Raw genomic sequence first — 18,565 nt, 5'->3', positions numbered from 1 at the left:
CCCCTTTCCCTTTGAATATTTGAGCAGCGGTGCTTTTCTTTGTTGTAACACTTTTGATGTCTTTGGAGGTGGTGAAGGTTTGTGAGTGAAACTGTACTGTTTGCGCTCGTTTCATCCATATCAAACGGCCGAAAACCGTGTCAGCTGTTGTTTCTCTGAGGCTTCTCAGTCTTCTTGATGAGTTCTCTGAAACGACAGAACTCATCTGTTCTGTGGTTTGTGAAACGAAGAAAAATGTGGATAATATTGGGTCACTATGAAATTCAGTTCCTGTCTGATGTGATACACAGCAGGGAATACTATTAATCTAAACTAATCACAAACCAATTCATAGATTTATTTATAGTGGAACTAATTATTATTTGTGACCGTAAAAGTTATCCATTTTTGATAAACTGAATCATTCTTTATTAACAAACCCTTAAAAAATTAGTTAAAGGAGTAGTCCAATGATTTTAGTATTGCAATGACATAGTCTTGGGGACTCTCAAGAAACAGATATTTATAAAACGGACAAAATTGAAGCAACAGAAGCCGAGGTGTCCTGACTTTTACGGTCTAATATTGGCTTAAAAAACACTGGATCGTACATTTTATAATATGCAACCAATAGCATCTTTTAACCAACACAGGCTTTATGTTTAAAATGTCTCCCACACGCAAGCCGTGATAACTAACCAAATGACCCTGATGACATCATCAGGGTTTCAAAGGTTGGGTTTTCTAGTCTCTTTTCTGTCTCTTTGTCCTTTCCGTGGTTTGTTTGAATTGATGGACTCGGTCTTCTTCTACTTCTGCCTTTACAGATGCAAATGAGTGTGCTGGAAAGCCCTGTGTGAACGCTTATTCTTGCAAAAATTTGATTGGCGGATATCACTGTGACTGTTTTCGGGGATGGTCCGGACAAAAGTGTGACATCAGTCAGTATTTCTTTCCTTTTAAAAGTCACTTCTAAATTTCTGCCCTTCCACTGGCGACCTCTTCCTCTGGCTACTTTCCAGCGCCTCCTCTCACTTCCTGGGCTCACAACATAGGTGTAGTTTAGCGTCACTCGCTTTCCCACATGTGGTAACCCATTTCTTTCTCTCCTTGGCAAACTGAATTATCATGACTGAACTTGCATGCCCAGTTCCTCTCCTCTGGATCCAATGCATGCCCAGTTACAATAAATACAAGGTCTATCTGACAATCTCTCTTTTCCAAACTTTGACATAATCTGTGCACATTCCACATTGTAGATTAGATAAGGTGATACGTATTTAATGTTGTTCATAATGTTTAATAATAAAACTTAATCTTCCTCCTCTTCAGACATCAACAGCTGCAATGGTCAGTGCCTGAATGGCGCAACGTGCAAGGTATGGATGTTTTCATTTGAATCTATATTCGTTTTGCGCTTTTCGCTTCGGCACAAACGTGAGCCAAATTAGCTTAGAGATGCACCACACAGTCCGTGCACCGAAAACCCGCTGACCTTGTGTTTGTCATTGCCATTGGACTCTTCATGTTTCTTTGTTTCTTCTGCAGGAGGGCCCGAGGGGTTACCACTGCCAGTGTCCTCCAGGTTTTGTGGGCACTCACTGTGAAATCCAGAGGAATAAGTGTGACGGCAGACCATGCCAGAACGGCGGCCGGTGCCATGCAGTGTTGGACGGCTTTGTGTGTCAGTGCCCACCACAGTTTGCTGGACAGCTGTGTGAGGTGAGTCTTGTGTTCCACAGGTCACGTTGGATTGGATACAGTGACAGGTTATAAGATGGTGGTAGCCTTTGTTTTTTTTATAGTCTCTAGACTTCAGTAGTGACACATTACATGTCTGAGAATAAACTTCTTTTTTGATAAAAAGTGACCAATAGTGTGTGGGTTTTCTGGTTTCTGTGCAAGAAATTATTATAAACCTGTTAGACACACAATGGGCTTCGTGCAAAAACATTTTCGTGTTCTTATCCTAAACCTACTTTCTTCTGTGAGGTTTGCTCATATAAGGGTTCCATGCCAGATTTGTAAATGACAATTGCCACCTGTTCATGACTAGGAGTGCATTGGTGAGATCTGATCATTAGCCAAAGGGTTACTTGACAGCCATTTTTGATTTTGAAAATATACCACACAGTGACTTGTAATGCTGTGCAAACTGCAGTAGTCATTACAGCACAGTGATCTAAGCCAACTGTCCATTGCCAAATTATGAACTGCTTAAATGTGTAATATGTTCTTAGTCCAATAAGCCAAGCCCAGGTTTCATTGCAAATGATCATTTTGTTTCATAGACATACTAAATATTGGTGTCCTTGCTGCAGCCTTTTCTATTTGAAGTGTGTGTTAGAAGCTAATGTAGGTTAGCAGGGAGGAAACCGACACTCCACTGCATCTCTTGGGTCCTGAATGGAGGACATTGCTGGTCAGGAGCCAGTCCTGTTTTAGCATTTCCACTATAAATATGAGCCTCTCTGAATGAGGTGATGCTGGATTTCTGCCCGCATACTACAGAGCTCTGATGCCTGCTTTGGCACGGCACTGCCAAAACTAAGGTGCGTCCTGCATCATATTTCTCCTCCAGTCCACAGAAGTTTGATTGTGTAATGGTGAAATATTTGTTTTGTAAAAGACAATTAACACCCTTTGAATGGTGCAAGCAATCATCAAAAGTGACTTTTATTGCAGAATGTATTCATGGTTGACCACAAGTAAGTGGTATGACGTTTCCTCATGGTTTTCTGCTCCTATGAAAAATGTCTCTTGTGCTGTGAACATTTCAAACAGTTCAGTTAATGTGCTGAGGATTTATAGGTGCTCTTGCCCTCAGACACGCTCCCCTGACCACACACATGCAAATAGTAAAAAAAAAAAAGTATCTGGCCCTGACACTTAAGGTAAAATAAACGGTGTAACCACAGACTTCACCCACCCTGTTGCCCTAGTCTAACTCTGATGTTCAGCACCTTAAATGGCAAATGGGAGCACAGTAGGCTTCTGTTTACATAAACTGAGAGATTTTCACTCCAACCTCTGTATTGCTGCATGCAGAAATGGCTAAATATGTCACCGTGGCCTCCAGTTGGGTTCTTTCTGTGTCACGGTGGTATGACGGGTGATTTATGATTTACTGTGGCTCTGCATGATGTTGGACCAGAGTCAATATTTTCCCTCATAATGTGTTATCTTTCTCTTGCCTGCTCAGTTTCTCACTCTCTCTTTGTCTCGCTTCTGCCAGGCTTCTGTCTCAGAATAATCTTGCAAGATTAAGCAGAGCACAGATGTAAAACCGAAAACGTGGATTCCCTTGATGAGCTTAGGGAAAGTTTCTGAGTTTTACATTGCTCGTCCACTTACCTTCGATTTGTTCTGAACGGCAGCAGTGGCTTGAGTCAAGCTAAGCCGCTCACCTGCACAGACTTAAGATCTGCTTTCTCTGTCGCTTTTTTGGCTTCACTTGCATCTTCACTTGTTCTAGTAATCACCAAAGAACCATTTTAGTGAGGTGTTTGGTAAATTGAGTTAGTGTGGCATCAGCAGCCTCTCACTTAACACAACTACTGTCCAAGTAGGCTGTCTAATCCTGTGGAGCTGTTCAATGGAAACAGAGGGATGTAGTTATGAGTAGGCATTTGTAGAGGAGTGTGTTTGTGCTGGTTATCTCCAATACAGTATGTACATTTGTGAAACATTTTGAAGTGAGAACTAATTTACCCTGGCGAAATGTAAAAAAACAAGGCTTACTTTGTTAAACATACTGAATCACGCCTAGGGCTGCACAATTAATCAAATTTTAAATCACGATTTTAGCTTACCACGATCAAATCCGCGTGATCGAGCGACATTTAAAATGCGTCATTCTGTTCATAGAACACTCCGTATCAAAGTTTTTTTATTTTTTATTTTGCAAAGCCAATCTAGCGCTCTGTAAACCACTCTCTGATCAGGTGCCTCCATGAGCCAGTCAGAGTTGTTCCCTGTTGTTCCGCGCAGCTTAGTTTCTAGATGTAGACAGTCACAGAGGACAGAGTAACGTGAGGAAAATTCCACAACAGATAGCAGTCGGTCATAAGGCTATAAACTATCTTAACAAAGAAAACAAAAAAATGTCAATCGCATCTCAACGACACTAACGTTAGCAAACTTAACACTTTTCTGTTGTCTCAACTTCGACCAAACTGTAGAAACTCGCCAAACAACTGTGAATTTCCGGATTATTAATGACACTGATGCTACGAGCGACTGAGTTCAGTAGGGATTGAAGCAGATTGGGTGAGTTGCTTCTTCATTTCACACGCAAACACGTTTTTCTGTTGGTGGGACAGCTCACCTATTCAATTGTTTGGATGTGAATCATATGTGTTCTACTTGGCGAGTCCTCACAGTGCAGCTGTTGAATTCTGACGATCCTTTTCTGTGTTATTTGCGACCACGTGACTGCCCTTTGGGTTTTTTGGGGCTGCCGTGCACGCGCTCCATCTTCCCCTTGATCGTTGGAGAGAGCGCGTGCACAGCAGCCCCAAAAAACCCAAAGGGCAGTCACGTGGTCGCGAATAACACAGAAAAGGATTGTAAAAAACGAACATGCAATGCATTAAATTTTTATAACGGATTTTTTATAACATCATTTTTATAACATCATTTTTATAATGTCTAAACTACTTACCAGTTGCTTGAACAGGTATGACAGTCTTTGGCATTTTAATCACTGTCATGTGTATTTTAAATCACCCATGACACTATATGCTACTGTTTAATAATATGTTTTTTAGTTTTGTCTTTTAGTACCATTAACTTTGGGCTAGCCTGTATGATACCACATCTAAATACTACTTTTAATCTATGTAAACTGTCAGAGTTAAGTTCCTTATGCTGATAAGAGCCACAGGCTACACAACAACACTGTTTCATATGGCAGTGCTGCTGCATTCATTGAACCTACCTAAAGCAGTAGCCCTTCTTCCATGCTCTCACGTCATGCATCAACTACCATGTGGTGATGGGGGTGCCTCAAACTTTTCACAGGTACATCATGTAACTTAATGCACATATTTGTACATTAGTAGGAATGTAGCACAATATGGATGTGAAAGCAGATATAATTAGCCTATGTGACAATAAAATTTGTTTTGGTTAAAATCAACAAATCGTGATAATTAATCGTGATCGTCCAATCAGCTGCCGGTTTTCATTTTTGGGCGACGATACAGATTAGGGCCGCCTGCTGTTATGGAGACGTATTACGTCTCGTCGCTTTGGTGTGTTACGAGGCACTTTTTTGACCAACTCGGGGAGACTGATCAGTCCAACTGTCTTTTCTGCCGAGGGTCGGCCGTCTGGTTGGTGTGTCACAACCTTAAAGGAAATATCTGGCTCTTTAGCTATCTGGCTACATTCAGCAGTTAGTTTCTAATTTTGTCTGCCGTTTGGTGCTGGGCAGGAAGCGTACAGTCGGTTTTCTGAGCTTGTTTCCTGCAGGCGCCTGCAGGAAACGACAGCGACGCTCCGAGTGGTGAGACTGAATTAAAACGATGAAGTTGCGGGACATACGACCAACATAATCAGTTGAGGGATGCTAAAATGCTCTGTTAAGAAGATGAGCTGCTGAGTTGAGCGGTTATTCTCTGTGTAATCCCCAACAGGGATTTAATCACTTTAGGGTTGGGTACCGTTCACTTTTTTTATTGGTACCAATACTGGTACCTCAAATTCGGTTCCGGTACCTTTTCTCAGTACTTTCCCTCTGTAGTAACAAAAAAATGATTTCAGTTGTAAAAATAATTCCAAACCTATTTATACTTTTAACATTTTATTTGTTTAGAACATTTTACACTCAAAACAAAATAAACAATATCCTCCCAAACCCATCCCTACAACCTATTAAATCAAACGCATATTAATTTCTTACACTGCACTGTAACTTTTATTCTTGTATTTGTATATTATTCTATTATAGCCAGTTTTATTTTCAAGACTGTTCAACTGCTCTTTAATGTTTTATGTAAAGATCTTTGAGTTGCCTTGTTCCTGAAATGTGCTATAGAAATAAAGTTGCCTTGCCTTATAACCTCAGCCTGTCAGTAGGTCATCAGGGCATAGAAACCACTGTTGTGCCTGCTTGTCTCAGAGGAAGTGTAACTGCACCACGATCGCTTTCACCTCGCCATTAATATCAAATCACAGCGAAAGCTCTCTGCGTGAAGTTATGAATCGTTAACCACACTTGCAACCACTTTATCAGCATTGTCGTGACTCACTGTGACTTAAACAAAACTGCAGCGCCGACGTAGTTTGTTCGAGTTTGCTCCGTCCGCACCTCTGCGTGTGTGTTGCAGCTCCGCTCTCTGTCAACATGCAGAGAGGACAGATAAGCTTGCGCTTACTCGCTCTCAGGTACCGAAATTTGGCACCGTTTGAGTTAACGTGAATCTGTCCACGGTAGTACTGACGTAATTCAGTCGGTACCCAAAATCTGGATTTGTGCAGCTTTAAGCGGCATTTTGAAATTTCTGTTTTCCAGTATCACCTGCATATATATTGACTGATTGTAATAGCTTTCTCTTTTCTTGATATCCTCAGATCTCTGGCTGGTCCCCCTCAGATGCTTGTGATCCAAACCCTTGTGAGAATGAGGCCAAGTGCCACAGCATGGACCAGGACTTCTACTGCGCATGTGCCGAAGGCTACGAGGGAAAGACTTGTGAACGGCTTAAGGAGAACTGCCAAACCACCCCCTGTCAAGGTGACCAAAGTCATCAGCAACGATGAAACAGTATTGAACAAACTATGTCAAAGAAAATTATTATATTCGATTTTCATCTTTATTTTGCAGCGATTGACAGCTGCACTGTTGCTGTAGCGACCAACGACTCAGTTGGAGTGCGGCACATCTCCTCCAACGTCTGTGGTCCACGAGGACGCTGCATCAGCCAGCCAGCGGGCAACTTCACCTGCACGTGTGATCCGGGTTTCAGTGGCATTTACTGTCATGAAAGTACGTAGAGACTCTTGCCTTGAGATGTTTTTTGTTAATGATCATACCCACAACTGAAATTTTAAAAAGTGCAAAAAAGGTTTGTCTTTTGCCTTCAAAATGAGTTTTTAAATGAAGTTTCTACTTTAAATTCATTGAAAAAATATTGAACAAATTTTTTATCATTTATATTGTATTCCACAAAACACAGATAATCTCAAAACACAGTTATACCAATCTGGTAACACTTTTTTCCGTCTTTTAACCCCCTCCACAATTTATCATTTCATAATAAATGGTTTATAACACATTATAATGTTGTTGCAAGCAGACGAAGTAAGAGTTTACCTTTTTTATATGTTTAAGATATGAAACATGTTTATCACATGTGGAGAACCATTTAAAATATTAACATTTATAGCATAGCTTTAATCATAACTAATGATATACAGTGATTGTAAACCAAGATAATGAAAAGCATTTCATTATATTTGCTTACAACTGCATGATAATGTGTTGTAGGACTTTATAAACATTAATGAAGTGCTTATAAACGCTAAATAGGGAGGGTTATTTAGTTTAGTCCTGCTGAAAGTGTTTTGTCTATCTAACCTTTTTCCCCTCACTTAATCAGATATTAACGACTGCATCAACAACCCCTGTGGAAACGGAGGGACCTGCATTGACGGAGTGAACTCCTTTCAGTGCTTCTGTCCTGATGGCTGGGAGGGTCGACTCTGTGACCTCAGTGAGTCCTCTCCTCCAACCTAATTCACTGCAGTTATTCATTTTCTCAGTCAGTCTATGCAGCCTTTTAAATAAAAAAAACTGTCATGCTTAGAGCTTACTCTGTTGTAGATTTCTTTACACTAAATAGAAGCAAGTTTGGTAAAGATCAAATCATGCAAGTCTTCCTCCTTCCTCCAGATGTCAACGAGTGCACACACAACCCGTGTAAGAATGGCGGACGCTGCGTCGACCTGGTGAACGACTTCTACTGTGAGTGCGCCAACAACTGGAAGGGCAAGACCTGTCATTCACGTGAGTTATGGTGCCTCTGTGTTTTAATGTGTGCGTTTATGTTCATGTTGTGGCCCTATGCTTACACATCTTTGCATGTTATATTGGATCATAAGAATCCTCCTTTTCTTACTGATGCTATGATTAGTCTTACAAAGGCCGTGTGCGAGTGTGTGTGTGTGTGACCTCAGTGTTTCTTTGTAATCCTGACCAGGCGAGAGTCAGTGTGACGCAACCACCTGCAGTAACGGAGGCACTTGCTACGACCACGTGGATGCCTTCCGCTGTGCCTGTCCACCTGGTTGGGGAGGAAACACATGCAACACAGGTGAGGCCTCAGGATGGCATCTATCACTGAACCTATTTGAGATCTGAGCTGTGTTTCAGGGGTCTGGGACCAGGCTAATATAAGCTAATACTATACATGCTAAAACTGCGTTAAAAGCCAGATTGATACAAATAGTTACAATAAAGGTAGGGTTGGGTATCGTTTGTGTTTTTTTCAAGAGAGAGAGAGAGAGAGAGAGATCTTGTTTATTGCTAAGGCCATATGGTCAAAATTAAATGATTGATTAATAATGTAATAACAATGACTTATTTCACCAGTAAATTGCTGATAAATGACAAAAACAAGCACCAGATGGGAAAAGGGTATTTCACAATAACTTCAAATGCACCACAAGGCTGGTGAGTTTCAAGTAAACGCACCGTCTGTGTTGTTTTCTGACAACGGCAGCTGCCTGCAGACTGTTACGTCCCGGTGTTGGAATCCTCTACAGGGAAATACAGTCACACTTTACACCGCTTAACGTAAACTGTCAGCATTTTAACCATTGTGTTTAATCCAGCTACTAGCTAACGGTAACGTAGCGTCCCGTGCAGCGACGCTTCTGGGAAAAAAAAAAAGTCAGGCACCGGAATTTTCGTTCTTATTCGGTCTCTTTACTACCGTTTACGTCGGAACCGGTGCCCTATTGGCACTGTGTTTCGGTACCCAACCCTGATTAAAGGATACTGTACAGTCAAAGTTTGGCTATTAAATGCATTCCGATTAAGGGGTTTTCACCGGCATTCACTGTACAATATATAAGTATATGTCAAACAATCCATCTTAGTCATAAGTAGGTGGCTACCTCTAAGAACAAATTCAGAGTATATTAGCAACAAGCCTTACAAGCCTAATATTATTGACAGCATATCACAATATTATTGATTCAAACAGTTTTCAAGGTTGTTGTTGGCAACAATTTAAATGCCTTAATTAGAGTTATGGTGCAACATTTCATGTTAGATAAGGTCAGGAAAATAGCAAAATTTTAGTTGCATGTTTTATTGCTAGTGTACTCTCATATTGGATTTATGGTGCCAGTATGCTGTTTATACTATTTCTGTTTTTTGGATCTGTGATCTTTGACTAACGCTTTCTCTCTTCCCACAGCCAAGAACAATACATGCGCCTCCAGTCCTTGTTCCAATGGTGGAACCTGTGTGGGAGGAGGAGACACCTTCACCTGTATCTGCAAAGAGGGCTGGGAGGGCCCCACCTGTGGCCAAAGTTAGTTCCTATATGTACAGTAGCTTTGCATATAACTGACATAAAAGTCACCATGCTCACAGCTATAATGTACTCATTATGACTGTTAAGGCCCTCATGTGCAGTTTTTTGATGTGATGTAACATTATATTGTTGCTTTCTTAGAACGGATCTTCAGTACCAATATAACAACTGTGTATCAAATTATTTTGGTTTACAAAACTTTATGAAGTGATGTTTCAAAGTGTCATTCTGTGTATCACAGCACCTGCAATATCTAAGAGCTTAAAATGTGACTGTATCCCAAGTAACATAAGCAAATGTGTGATTTATCCAAGACTGATTGGGGACAGCCCACAGTTGGGGAGGGCTTCTCTGTAATTGTAACCATGAGTATATAAGTTATAAACCGACAATTGCCATGATCTCCTGACACTCTAATACAGCCAAAACTGACCAGCTCACATGGGATGTGATATTCCAACATTAATGTACCATTGTATGAGCTTGGCAAGTATCAGTTATAATAAAATAGGAATGTGTGTGTTATTACAAGATAACTTCAATATATAAAGAGTCACAGGATATGTGTTTTAGATCATAGCTGCCTATAACTCCTTATACATGTGGTCTGATCTGATGTTAGAACAGCAGCAAACATAAGCTGAATAGTAAATATTTTATCTTGAATATCTGAACATTTTATGAAGGCAATGAAAAATGACACATATGGCACTGTAACAACTCAACACAAAATGTCTCCTTTTTGTCATTCTCTTCCAACAGATATAAATGACTGCAACCCTCATCCATGGTATGTACCCCCCAATCCCTGTCTCTCTCATCTCCACACTTAACACAGACCTTGCAGGCTGAAGGGGTGAAGGGCCGCTAAAACAGTGGAAGTTGTCGTTAAATCAAGCCTCAAAGGGGCATCTCTCAGAGGAGGGGGCTTGGATATTGAATAGGATAGAAAGAGGTTTTTTGGAGGTGGGGGAGACAAGAGTCCCACCTTCCCCATGGTGAATGCAGGTTGGGGGGGTGGAGTGGCGGGGGGGCAGGCATACGTGTCCATTCTTCCCGTGCGACCTGGGGGGGAGCTGGGCTTTGAGGAGGAATGGAAGGAGAGGCATGATGAGAGTAGGGGAGAGGAGGGACTGGACACACCAATTAGCATCTGAAAGGTGGAGGCTTGTATTGATGAGTTGAATTGAGCCTTGTGACCACCACAACCACCACCACATATACACACCCACACACAAAAACGATGTGCTTTGTTGTTGCAACTGGAAAGGATGTATCTCTTGTACAGCCTCATCTTATCGTTTTATATTTCTTCCCTCTCTTCAGTTACAATGGCGGGATCTGTGTCGATGGAGTCAACTGGTTTCGCTGCGAGTGCGCTCCTGGTTTCGCTGGACCAGACTGTCGAATCAGTGAGTAATGACGTGCTACTTTACATGCTTTTCGATGCAGAGCAAACATGCAAAACCCCCAACTAAAACATTTAAAATCAAGATCCTGATTCTTGATTTACAAGATCCTAACACAGCAATAGCAACATGGTATGATTAAGAAGATGGATAGGTGGAGCGAGGAAAGACTAAAAGGAAAAGGGGTGGACAAGGAAGAGATGGACACTTGACACCTAAATGTAAGACCAGGACGCCGCCCTCTCCCTTTTTCTCGGTCCTTTAACGCCACAGGGGCCAGAGGTCATCCCTCCTCCATACTCACACAGTCACACAAACACACACGGAAGACAAATTACCCAGTGACCCTGAAATTCTTGTTCTCTGCTCTTTTGTTTCGGCCGGATAGCGTTCACCTTTTCTGTCAGGCTTGAATTTGAGAATTCTCATCCAGACTGTGTTCATGTGAAACTTAGGTGACAATGGCCAGCGTTCCCAGTGATTTTGGTGGGAAGGCACAATTCATGTGTGTCCCTCAAAGAGCTGCTGAAATTGGTAGTCAAACGTGTGCACAATTTACTAATTTATTAAATGAAATGTGGTTTAGTGATTTAAAACATAGGCCTACAGTATTTGGTTCTGTTAAATAATTGGGATGTACTATTTTGCACAAACGTTTACTTTTTGATCTTGACTGGCTGCTATTGCCCCCAAGAAACCACAAGATAAATCAGAGGGGTCACGAGATGATAGGTAATACGAGGAAAAAACATTACTGCCATAAAACTTTAGTTTATTTTCTAAAAATTGTGCATGTAAAATCAGTAAATTGTATTGGCATTGCTATGGTTAATGGATTAGCTGGCAGGGGTACATTTTAATCTGTGCAAATTTTTCATGTTGAATTCAATTTTGGTAACAACAAGCTGTTTTGACAGTGCTGAACTTTTTAAGGGAGTTGGACTGTCCAAAATGGAGGTTGCTCCATCCAATTTTAAGCTACTCTGTCGGAATGTAAACTGCTTCACAAAAGAGGAATGGTTTGCAGACATTTCTGAGGCAGAATTAAATCGTACAAAATGTTTTCATAAAACGTCGTAAAACATTATCCTGTTAGCAAACAAGCTAACTGTAAGTTAGCAAGCTTGTACAAGTAAACAGCCCAGAACAGAAAATATAGAAAGAGGTCCAGAGAGCTATTGACTGACCAGTGCTAGCATGTTAGCGGCTTGCTAGTCTCGCGTTGCCAGACCTTCCTCCACAGTGCTGCGGAGGAGGGTCTGGCTAGTCCACACAGCATTCCGGGATGGGAGAAAAAAAACATGCTCTGGTTTATTGGCATTTCTTTAAACTAATTACAATCGTCATGGGCAGCGCTAAGCACCGAAAAGCTGTGGTACCGCTGCAGAATTGGGAACTCAGGAAGGAACTTGTTTTGGTGGAACATGTGTATGTTAAAAAATTTGTTTTAGTCATGCAACAGAAACTCCGATTGGAGAGAGAGTCTAGCTATCTGTCTCGATTTGCCCTTCAGAGATCTGAAGAGCAGTTAACCATAGTCCTCATAAATCCACCGGAGTTTAAAATTCCAACACAAACAAAACAGAAGGTAATGGACATCCGGCTGAAAAGAATGAAATCTGGTGAAATTTCCGACGGCAACGGAGCAATCCCGGAAGTGGAACGTAGTGGATATAGACTAGCGGTTTGCTAGGCAGCTACAGTTGATTACCAACAAGCCCTATGAGTAGTTCCCACGTCACCAAGCTAATTATTTCACAAAGACATGGGGCAATTTTGCTGTGCCACTTTCTAGTGTGACCGAGCCTATACTCGGCAATAAAGGGTCATTAGCTAAAAATGTTAAGATCCAGGGCCTTGTGTCCAACTTAAATGTGATGCTCCTCTTCCCTTCACAGACATAAACGAGTGCCAGTCTTCACCATGTGCCTATGGCGCCACCTGTGTGGATGAGATCAATGGTTTCCGCTGCATCTGTCCGCTTGGTAGATCAGGAGCCCGATGCCAAGAGTGTAAATCCATCTCTAATGCTCATTCAAGTCATTTACTCATTTATCCACTCCATCCTGTAGTTTATGTAGTCAAAGTTTGTACTCAATGTGCAGAATGCACTCATTACTACATACTTCCTGCCACAGAAGTTTAACATGTCTCTGTCTGTCTGTATGTAGTTATAGGTATTGGAAAGATTTGCCACTATGCTGGGCTGCAGTTTCCCCATGGCAGCCGCTGGGAGGAAGAGTGCAACAGCTGCCATTGCATCAATGGCAAAGTGGACTGTACAAAGGTAACATGGCCCTTTTTAATAAACAGTTGTCTTTGTTGTTGTTGTAATATGTTCAATTCCTTTGTTGTACTCATTTTGTATTGTTTTACTACATGTACATTTAAAATTAATTGTGCAACATTTTAAATATCGACTAACCACTTAACATCACTCATTTTACTAGAAACATTTTCAATTATGCTGTGACCGTAAATGAGATCAAAGCTGAAACAATAACCTTTGATTGGCAGAAAATTGTAACTATTTTGATAATCGATTAATCTAACATTTGATGGTCTTGCTGCTATTCTTTGTCTTAAATGATAGTGAACTAATTATTTGCCTCTTTGACTGTTGTTTGGATGAAACATTGGGTTTTGGTAAACTGTGATGGACTTTCTTTATTTTCTGACATTTAATAGGCAAAATGATCAATGAATTAGTCAAGAGTCTTAAGAGATTAATCAATAATGAAAATGTTATTTGCAGCCCTAAATGAGATGATAGCTAACATTTTCTGGTTGTCCCAATAAGGCAACATGCAGGGTAATACCATTATACATGTTTTAGGAGACTACATGTAGGTGAATATTTTGTTAACTCTGACACCAGGTGCTGTGTGGTCGTCGTCCCTGCCTGCTCCAGTCTTCAGGCCATGACCAGAGACAGCAGTCCTGCCCGGCTGGACGGGAGTGTCTGGAGCACAGTTATCTCACCTGCTTCAACCCCCCTTGCCATCAGTGGGGGGTTTGTTCCATGGCTAGACCCTCACCTCCACAAGCAACCACCAAATGCCAGCCAAACACTGGGCATTTGGACAACAGCTGTGGCCGCATAACACTCGTTTTCAACAGAGACAAAGTACCACCTGTGAGTCATCTCTTCACAGAAACCCTCTCCCATTGCAGTCGTGCTGCCACATTTTCAAGCAGTGGTTTATATTTTGTTCCGTGTGTGTGTGTGTGTGTGTGTGTAGGGAACAACAGTGGAGAACATCTGCTATGAGCTGAGGTATCTTCCTGACACCCGAAGCTTGGCAAAAGAACATGCCCTTCTCCTGCTGTGTGACCTCTCTCATTCGAATCAGGATTCTGTAGAGGTGGCTATAGTAAGTGAATGTTCCAAGTTTGTACGTTGTCCTATTCTTGGCTTAGCACACTGTTCACTATAGTTTGTACAGTGTTATTAAAATTACCCCATTTTGGCTGAGTAGCACAGTGTTGGAGGCCATTAGGTCTTATACCCAGTTTGGCCCGCACAGTTTCAGTTGGTTGGGACCCAAATTCCCAAACAACAAGTTCTGCTCTTTGGCAACTTGTACAAGACAGTCAACCCTACGATTGTGCACAACCTTGCTGCACAACCTGTTGTCTTCAATTAAAAATTGTCACCTAAGAGTCAAAGTGACATATGTTGTGATTACAGGCTGCATAATCCTAAATTAAGTTAAAGGAATAGCTTAGACATTTTTTAAATGCACTAATTATCACTTGAATGCTCTTGTTTGCCTCCTTTTTTATGTTTTTGTTTTGGGTGCATGAACCTTGATGCTTGTTCTGTTCTTATCTGTTTTGTCTCATTTCTTCCCTGTTCTCTGATTTGGTTCTCAGTCTTTCCAGCCAGAGGATCTACCAGACCACAGTCTAATCCAGGAGGCAGCCAGCGCCATAGTGGGCAGCTTGTCCAAGCCACACAACAGCACCGTAATGCTGGCAGTCATTGAGGTCAAAGTGGAAACACAGGTCATGCCCCACTCAGTGGGTGAGTAACAAGTACTTAACAAAGGTGTACCACAAGGGTTTGTTGTGGCCCTCATTCAGTTCCTCATTGGTGACTTCTCACTACTTCTACTGATTACTATTCCTTGTCCTCCTTTTCATCCCTTGTAAATCTTGATGTCAACAGATTACCTGGTGCCTCTACTTTGTGTGGTCTTCTGCTTGCTCTGCCTCTTCTGCATCATTGTATGTGTTTGGTGGACACGCAAACGGAGAAAAGAGCGTGAGAGGAATGCACGATCAGCCGACGACGACAACGTGAACAACCAGTGGCAGCCACTTCGGCCAGTCGTGGGACGTCAGCAGCAGCAGCAGCTGAAAGAAAGCAACAGGGACGCCGAGCAGGAGCGCAAAAAGCTCATGGGCCCCTCCTATCGGACGTGTGATGAAGGGGAGGAGGAGGAGGAGGAGGAGACGGAAGGCGAGCTTGAGCTCGAAGAGGAGTGTGGTGGAGCAGAGGCGGGAAAGCAGCCAGTTTATAATTACTCTAAAACTGCAATGCAGTCCAGTGGGGGAGTGATCTGTACCATGCACAGCTCCAGTTCACCCCTCAAAGCGCCCCACCGGACCCCAGGCTACTGCCCCAAAGACAACCGCTGGAAAAATGTCAGTGCTGTCTTGACTGGTCAAAAAGACCTCAGAGACCATTGTGTATAGGAAATTTAAACAAAGTACTCGCAATGTGGAAGCGATTAAAAGCTGCAAGGCAGTAGACTATTCTTATTTTTGGACTACTTTTGAAAAGAAAAAAGGCTTTGTGTTTTAATAGGCCGTTCTTTGTTTTCATGTTTTTGTCACTGTCACCTGAAATAATTTTTTATTACGGAGGCTAAAGTACAGTGAACATCCTTTTTTGCTTCTGTTCACTTATTTTTCTTTAATTATGTACAGAAGGAGCTGAAATGTAACAATTTTTCAGGGGGCAAAAGAAGCTCTTTGCAATTTTTGTTTATGGAATTGTACCATTTAAAAAAAACAATGAATCATCGAGAGGAGGAAAAACAAAAACCTGTATAAAGATTTACTTGTTTACAGATGATTATGATTTTGTTAAATTGTCAGCGGGCTCCTGTTCAGTGTCTGTGGGAGGGCAGATACAAATTAAAGGGACAGTAAAGGAAGGGTTTTGAGGGAAATGGCCTGTTGCAGCCACAGTTGCTCTGTCTCTTTCCGGTTTTGCCCACCGATCCACCTGTGGCCGTCATGCGCCAGCCTTACCAAAACACTTGGCCTGGAGGGGAGAGGGGACAGAAACCCCAGTGCCTACAATGTGGCCTTCCATTTTTTTTTCTCCTGTCTCTCAGTTGTCTTGGCTGAAAGCTCTGTTTGAGGATTTTTTGCAGTATTTGAGTTGGTAGCAAGTGCCTTTCTAAGAGCCGTGTCGAGGCTCCAAGTCGCGCTGCCCAGTTTGACCTCCGTGTTCTCAAAATCTCAAAGGGATACAAGTGTACATCTAGAGTTCAATTTCACAGCAACACCATTCAAGGTATTTAATCAAAACAGAAATGAATACTCTGTATATATGTGTAAATACTAAAGGAGTCGCTGTGTATATTTGAAATAAGTAACTTAAAGACAAGTCACACATTTTTATTATTATTGTTATGATTAATTTTATTTTTATTTTTTTTTACAACGCCATTCCTTTTATTTATGCCAGTCAAAATAGGCACGTTTTATGACACTTCATATCCAAAGTCCCACAGTTAAGAACTTTTACAATGAGGTACCATCTATGAAGGAATTTCTGAAGGGTTTATAAATTGTTAGTCATGAGGACGCATTTCTTTTTTTGTGACTAACAGCCACAGCTGCTGATGTGACAATGTCTTTACGGCAAATCAGTGATGCCTTTCAACTTTAACATTATACCGTTACCCTAAAATAACTGGCCAAAAGATAGAAAGCTACTTTCATTTACAATTTTAATAATAAAACACTATTTCTTTTCTGGCTATATGTGGTACAACATTACTAGATTTGGTCTCAATCTTCAGCTACCTTTGCACTGTAATTCTTCTACCAGCATGGCAATATTAACCTATTAGTCTAAGACGGCAAGCATTATGGATAGTTTTTGGATGCAAATAAATCCAAATTCTATAGGACTTAATTTTCTCTATTGAAGAAAACCTGTATTAGCTAGATGTATAAATGATTAATCTGTGTTCTTTCATGATTGCATCGCAAAACAGATTTTTATTTTGTCATAAAGAGGAAGTCAAAAATGTATCAAATGGGGTAGGAAAGTTCTGTCACATTGGTATTTAGAGACTGACAGTTGCCGTTATGGCCACTCCTCAATCCTTGATGTCACAGTAGGTGTTTTGCTTGATGGCGAATGGAGAACGCCTATTGTGGCATCACAAATATGAGTGTGGCCAAATTTGCACTAACAAATCTGCCAATTGGAATTATTTGATCCAGTCGTCGTTTGCTCTTTAGACTCTAGTCAGTTTTGAATTACTCTCTATTAGCGGTATCACTGATTTTGGTTGTTTATTCAGGATTTGGTTAACAAGAAAATTCACCAGTAGCTTTTGGCAGGCAGTGTTGGAAAGCTGCCAACATTATAGCCTTAAAAAGTTCTCAAACCATTTCTAAACCCATCACAAACCCTTTTCTTTCAGGTGCCTTAATGTAATGAGTAATGCATTCTATTTGTATCAATGGTCATCTTTTTATGTTGGTTTGTTTTCACTATTAAGGAAAGTAACGCTTTAAAACATTGTGTGTTGTATAGTGGCGTGTTTTATTCGCCTGAGTAAAGTGCTCTCCTTGTCTCACTTTGCTGTCATGGAGATTTCTGGAATAAAACACTTAATGGAGGATTTGAAAAAAAAAAAAGTCCACCACGACTCTTGAGTGTCATGAATGTGGATGTCAGTCGGTCAAATGTGGACATGCATTAGCTTCATGTTTGGTTTAAAGGCTTTAATGAAGGGAACAATATTTGCAGTTGCAGATGTTTTGCTACCATTCAGGTGTGTTTGTTTTTTTTTTTTTTTTTTTTTTTTTGTTTTTTTTATAGTTACCAACTCGGTTCAAAATGACCCCTTTTTTCATTTCATGTCATTGTCTCAAAACGGCATCGTATTTTCTGTAAATGGGACACAGCAAAATATAGAATTAAAGATGCATCACTGCTGGTGTTAAAAGCTGAATATGAATAGTGTATACATTTTATTCCACAAGTGACATTAGTTCATTTTATACAAAGTTTTCCATTTCTTTTAGTGGATGTTTCATTGTTCTAAATCATCATCACAGTTATTTATTAAAGCAGTTTTGTTCAAGTTCAAGTTCTTGATTCTTATGTCCCCAACAATTACAGAGAAGCCATCGTTGGCACCCTCCAACAATGCCCATTAAATATCTTTTAAAAAAGAAAATCGAGTATAGTAAAACATAGTATGCAAGTAAAAGCAAAACCTCTCTAAGACAATCTAAGACAAAATAGTAAAAGATACAATATAGGGCTATAATATGAATAAAGTAACAAATTTAAGTAGACAGTATTGCAAAAAATAAACTAAACAGGAATGTTATAAATATACATATAGGTATAACAGTAAGTACAGTATA

The 18,565-nt window shown here is 40.8% G+C and overlaps 1 protein-coding gene across 2 annotated transcripts in view; it reads left to right on the top strand.

Moving 5' to 3' along the window:
• Window positions 1-18,282, top strand: part of jag2b (jagged canonical Notch ligand 2b) — a 52,237-nt gene extending 33,955 nt beyond the window's left edge. The window contains exons 10-26 of one of the 2 annotated variants that reach the window (XM_078274344.1): window positions 807-920; window positions 1,312-1,358; window positions 1,528-1,701; window positions 6,556-6,718; window positions 6,809-6,970; window positions 7,584-7,697; window positions 7,877-7,990; window positions 8,184-8,297; window positions 9,408-9,524; window positions 10,290-10,317; window positions 10,854-10,939; window positions 12,835-12,948; window positions 13,108-13,223; window positions 13,815-14,072; window positions 14,179-14,310; window positions 14,813-14,963; window positions 15,108-18,282. In XM_078274344.1, coding sequence (XP_078130470.1) covers window positions 807-920; window positions 1,312-1,358; window positions 1,528-1,701; window positions 6,556-6,718; window positions 6,809-6,970; window positions 7,584-7,697; window positions 7,877-7,990; window positions 8,184-8,297; window positions 9,408-9,524; window positions 10,290-10,317; window positions 10,854-10,939; window positions 12,835-12,948; window positions 13,108-13,223; window positions 13,815-14,072; window positions 14,179-14,310; window positions 14,813-14,963; window positions 15,108-15,637 — 2,534 coding nt within the window. In that variant the 3' untranslated portion in view covers window positions 15,638-18,282. The remainder of the gene's footprint in view (window positions 1-806; window positions 921-1,311; window positions 1,359-1,527; window positions 1,702-6,555; window positions 6,719-6,808; window positions 6,971-7,583; window positions 7,698-7,876; window positions 7,991-8,183; window positions 8,298-9,407; window positions 9,525-10,289; window positions 10,318-10,853; window positions 10,940-12,834; window positions 12,949-13,107; window positions 13,224-13,814; window positions 14,073-14,178; window positions 14,311-14,812; window positions 14,964-15,107) is intronic. The other variant, XM_078274345.1, reaches the window with a different exon arrangement.
• Window positions 18,283-18,565: the final 283 nt, after the last annotated feature.

This window comes from Sander vitreus, chromosome 18 (assembly GCF_031162955.1).
Source record: "Sander vitreus isolate 19-12246 chromosome 18, sanVit1, whole genome shotgun sequence".
In the NCBI taxonomy this organism is placed as follows: domain Eukaryota; kingdom Metazoa; phylum Chordata; class Actinopteri; order Perciformes; family Percidae; genus Sander; species Sander vitreus.
The sequence above is the reverse complement of the archived record's forward strand: the minus strand, read 5'-3'. Positions and strand labels throughout refer to the sequence as shown.